At 42.1% G+C, this 5,396-nt stretch overlaps 1 protein-coding gene across 1 annotated transcript; it reads right to left on the bottom strand.

Moving 5' to 3' along the window:
- Nucleotides 1-1,715: 1,715 nt before the first annotated feature.
- Nucleotides 1,716-4,774, bottom strand: LOC147795102 (uncharacterized). Its single transcript, XM_087132255.1, has 3 exons — nt 4,424-4,774; nt 4,011-4,103; nt 1,716-2,825 (listed from the first exon to the last, which is right to left on the bottom strand). The coding sequence occupies exons 1-3, from the start codon at nt 4,728-4,730 to the stop codon at nt 2,686-2,688; spliced, it is 540 nt and encodes a 179-aa protein (XP_086988381.1). The 5' UTR covers nt 4,731-4,774; the 3' UTR covers nt 1,716-2,685.
- Nucleotides 4,775-5,396: the final 622 nt, after the last annotated feature.

Below are 5,396 nucleotides of genomic sequence, written 5' to 3'. Positions count from 1 at the left end.
TTCTATCATGGCAGAGGAAAAGTTCTGGAACCATGGTAACTTAGCCTACAATATTGAAACAAACACCAGCTGTAGAGAGTACATGAACCTTTTTGACTTGGGCCAGACCTGTTGTTGCCCAAGGATTAAAGAACTTGTGAAGGACATGGCATGAGTTCAGTGCACAGAGAAATAGACATCCAATCAGCATGAGCGAATGTAGATGTACAAGTAGAACTGATGGCCGATGTTCATCTTCTGAGCAGATATGATATGGAACATCTTCACAAGTTCACGTTTGTGTGTGCATGCAACTGTGATCCCCATTGTGCTGTCAATCCCAGTATTAATTTTAAAACTACCACAGTATAGCACTAAACTCGGCATAAAAAATGGAACGCATAGGTCAGATTCATACAAGCCAGATGGCAAATGGCAATTGTCAAGCTGCATGTATCATTGATGTTCCTCATACCTATTCATGACAATGTGTTACTGAAATTAGTACGCTGCAGCCCCATGTTCACTCCTGGCAAACACAACTTTGTATGCAAAGGATTTTTTCTGTGGTGAGTTCTTATTGGATAATTATTCTCAAAATCTGTTTGACTCAAATACTGCATATATAGCGCATTCATAGACCAATTCCTCGCCTACTACACATGCTGTGCCTGGACGATCAACAATTGTTCCTCTCCAGTGCTACATTAGATGTTCCAGCAGCATGCCTCACTCACATGTGCATTCACGTTGAACGTTTTGTGCATTTGGGTCCAACATATCGTCACCACTTTCACGAAGAAGCAAATTTCTCACCTGGGAGTAGAGTAAAATCTAGGTTTCGAGAAAATCGCATTTGAAGTTGGTCTCTTTTTCCAACACTTGTTTCTGAGTATTTAGCATGCCTTTGACTTAAACGATGCTACTGCACGAAAGAGGGGATCTTAAATGACCAAAACTACCAAATGATACTTATAGAAGACAATACAAATTGTTTATTTTGTAAACAAACTAATTTGCATCTTCGTGAAAATGCTAATATTTATGCGACTTTTGTCTATTCATGAAAACACGTGCTATTTTGCTTTAGCGCATGCCAGGTGCAAAATTGTTACATTTGTATACATTTCTATCGTCAAATTCGCTTCTTTGTGAAAATGGCGAAACAACTATGAGTTTGCCTGTGAATTTGCCCTTTATTGCCAACACTATATCTATGGAAGACAAACTCGCCTCTTTATGAAAATGCAAAAATGCACTTTAGTTGAATTTTGCCCAAGGTACATGTAGATCTCCGTGATTTGGCTGATCTCGGTAGATTTGGTAAAAATTATTTACACCAAGATGTAGGCATGGAAAAGCCTATTTAATTTTGCCAAAAAAAACCCAGAAATTTGAAAAAATCATGATTTGGGGCAAAAATGTCTCTTCGTAAAAACGGCAACGATATGAAGCATGGGTGTGATAGGTCAGCATGCCACGAGGCAGAGCTCAATGGATTGGCCTATCAGAGTACATGTACCACTCTGTCTTACCCGATTTGTAAGTGTGCGGTCATTTCAGTTTAAACCACGGCCACTGCACATAGAGTTACACTGTACCGTGCAACTGGCAGTTAACATACATCTTGAGTGTTCATACAATGGGAGCCTGCAATCAGCGGTGCATCCGTATATATGACAAAGTCACTTACGAACCGGATTATATTGGAAATAAACACGAAATAGAAAAGTATGCCCAGTACTCTAAGTACAGGAGAGAAGAATTTAATGCAGTCGTATGCCTTGATCAAACTTGATTCCATTACAGTTCTTCTGCCATTCTTGAGAACTAAAATTGTCAAGACACAGTTGTAGTCCGGAGCTTTCCGAGTACCTTTTCCCACTGCCACATATTGAATTGTGAGCTGCCAACATGGTGAAAAATGGAGGAGGACGGAAATATAAGGGGACTTTCCGTCTTACAAAGAACTCAGTGAGTACGTTCAGCAAATTTTGGTTCCCCAAGTTGTTTGATTCCTACAAGTTAACTGTGCAAAGACTTGAACTTCTTGTGGCAAGTATTTCATACCAAGTGTATGTATGTGCTATTCAGCCAAAGCAACACCAAAATATCTCTCAATATCTGGCAGTCAACTATGGAGCTTTACTAAATTACAGGAGCACTAACTTTCCATGTAAAATGAAGCCTTGATGTTGGGCACATCCATGTTTGGGTACAAACCTATGAAAGACTTGACATTTTGTACGGCTATCAAGCAGCTATTCGCACATCTGCCCCTGCATTCTAAAATGATGCATCAATGTAACACAGTTGATATGCCAAAAGCCAAGTAACCACACGGCACGATTTCGTAAGGATGAAAACGCATGCACATGTACACTGCAGATGAATTTTGCTAAGGCATAAATTACATGTAAATCATAAGGATGCTGCTGATAGGTTGTGTTGAGGGACCATTATGCAAACTTTGTTCCATCTTATGTCATTATGCTCTATAAACTACACACTAATTCAGAACGCCTGTGCTCAGGTCAGGCCAAGGTTTCTTTGCACAGGAAATGAGGAGCCAGCACTAGCTTTAATACAGCTTCATGCAGTGAGCTTGGTACTCGGTACTACATGTGATGTACTCGACTACAACTCTGATCTATGATTACAGCATAGTACGGATGGTAAGGCACCAGTCTGCATTTTAAAGGGTGATTACTCAATGAGCTCCACATAGTTGGCTGGGAAGAGTCCGTGCGAGCCGTCGGGCCCGGTGCCCCGCCACCAGCCTGGGTCAATGGTCTCTATGTTCGTGATGAGGTCGTCAGGGTCAAAAGATATCTCCGTGTCATCCGCTGAAAGAGAAAGTTGAACAGAACCTTACTTCAGGACTCGTGGGTTGTTATGTGCAGGAGATCCAGAATTGCAGTAAAAAAAGGGGAGAGGGCTTGGGATGAGAAGAACCAGTGGCGTAATCTGTGCTACTGACTGAGGGATGGGGACTAGGGGGAAACGGGGGATGAAACTGCCTTGCTGTAGAAATTCAAAAGGTGTAGGTTGTTGGACATCACATGACACTAGAGGGCACTGTTCATGATACAGATGTAAATACTTAACCCCTTAACCTTACAACAAAATGCCAGAGTTGAAGATTTTACACTCTTTCCCCGGTTTCAGTTCTTTTGAATACATTTTATTGTTGGGAAGTTTGAAAAAATTCTTCACAATCTGCATTTTTGTTTTCATCACAAAAAAGTGAGAGCAATGAATCAATAGCCTGATGAAAACCCAGGACTTCATGATTTTCATTTCAAAAATGATCAGCCATCTTTGACTTCGAAACATACAAGCCACAGATATTTCACATGAAGCACCGTTGAGGTCATTCACACTGCAAAGCCCCACAGGGCGTGTCATACTTGCATGCTTCATGACAACATGATCAGAAGCACTTGGAATGTCCAAAAACTCTGACATTTCAAAGAAACAGGAAAACTCAGTGCACAATTTGTCACGACACCAGATTTCACTGTGAGCGAATACAACAAAAGAGCATACTACATGTGAGGTAACGGCACAGACACATACACTATCCATTCTAACAAGTGGTGTACGTAATACCCACCATTAGACTGGTTACATGAACATGTAGTTGATAGCCATAAAGCTCTAAGTTGATAGCCTAGCAACACCATTGTAAAGTCCCATGTTTCCTTGATGACTGTGGCCAGAATAATTTCATCGCGTTTTCTTTACCGGCCAGATTGACACTCCCTGGATATCCACTCCAAATGCAACTCGCAAGCTCTTGCAACTTGAAACAAACTCTGACAAAAGTACTCCTCTTGTCATTGTCTCCCCCTGTTCCTGGTGACTGGTCCCGCGTCTTGTGATGGTGTGGACCACAACAATGATGATGTGATACCAGGCAAGTTAGCCAGGAGCCACCAAAGTGAGGAGCATTTCTTTCTGATTTGATTCTGAGCCTGTTTCTGAGGCTAGGTGGGAGCGACTTTCACCTTGCATATTTCTTTGCCTACCTGCTTGATAGTCGTACAGAGCCTTGGCGGTCAGTCCACCGCTTGTTTCTTCTCCTGCTGGTTGATCATCATAGCTGTCCATTGGTGGAGGCTCTGGGCAATGTACCAAATATGCTAAACTTGAATTAAATCATTTAGGATACATGTAACTGGATGAAAAAATAAGAACTTTGGATGATTGGAATGTTTTGAGGGGCCAAAGTTTTCCAGTGAAGGTATTTTGAATAATTACGTTCCAAAAGTTACTGGGAAATAAGATTTATTATTTATCCGAAGTCCCTGTTTTTTTCTTTTTTTACTCTTATACTGATTTCTACTGCCAGTGTCTCTATGACAGAGTTCCCAACAAATAATAAAAACTACTAGGAAAGTACCTGACTACAGCACAAGAAGAAGAAATTAAAATGCATTACCATGCTGGGGCTCTGGCTCGTAAATGGGTTCCGGCTCTGGTTGGGGCTCATACTCAGGTTCTGGTTCCGGTTCTGGTTCCGGTTCTGGTTCCAATTGGGGTTCTGGTTCTGGCTGGTAAATTGGCTCGGGCTCGTACTGCGGTTCTGGCTCCGGCTCTGGTTCCAGTTCGTACTGGGGCTCAGGTTCAGGCTCGGGTTCTGGTTCCTTGGGTGGGGCCCTCGAGGGACGGGAAGCCGGGGCTGGCGGGCCGGCAGACCCCCTCTGTTCAAATGTGGCCCGAGGGTTTTCACTTCGCTGGGCGATCATTGCCGCTGCCTCCTATTGCCCCCAAAATATCAATGACAAAAATTAATGTCAAGGCTGTCCATTATTCTGAAGGGCAAAAGGAAGACAAAATACTAACCAAAAATACTCGTCTTCAATCATCAATTCCAATGATTCGACAAAATGAACCAATATTACTTCAGAAGGTCTGCCACTTCAATCATAACAGAATCTTTCCAAAGGGACAATCCTTTCAGAAATATTTTGCTGGGACTGAAACATCAGGCCCTCGTAGATTGTATTTGTGGTCACTGTAGCCAGCAAGCAGTTGGCAGAAGCTTTTGTAAGTAACATTTTTAATTGTCATACCTCTGTCTTGGATACTGTCCATTTATTGGCCCAGAATGATCACATGACAGAAAGACATATCCTAATATCACGCTCAACGTGAGACATCTCATTCTCAGAAGATCTTCGGGAAGTTCGAGAACGAACATTGGCAATCCTGTAGTCAGTTTTGCGTGGTACCCATTATACGTTTTGTGCGTTAGCTACCAGGGAATTCAATCAATGATTGCGCTTGTATAACAGACTCGTTTCCGTCCCCTCAGTGTATAAGGTAATGTGGGGACCGCTAACCAGACTATATAAATGTACTCACTGGTACCAACACTAGTTTCACATTAGCATTTACACAATTAGCAAAAG

This window comes from Acanthaster planci, unplaced genomic scaffold, assembly GCF_054643075.1.
Source record: "Acanthaster planci isolate LZ-2023a unplaced genomic scaffold, COTS_SCS Contig167, whole genome shotgun sequence".
Classification (NCBI taxonomy): Eukaryota; Metazoa; Echinodermata; class Asteroidea; order Valvatida; family Acanthasteridae; genus Acanthaster; species Acanthaster planci.
Note: the sequence above shows the minus strand (reverse complement) of the source record. Positions and strands in the feature narration are given on the sequence as shown.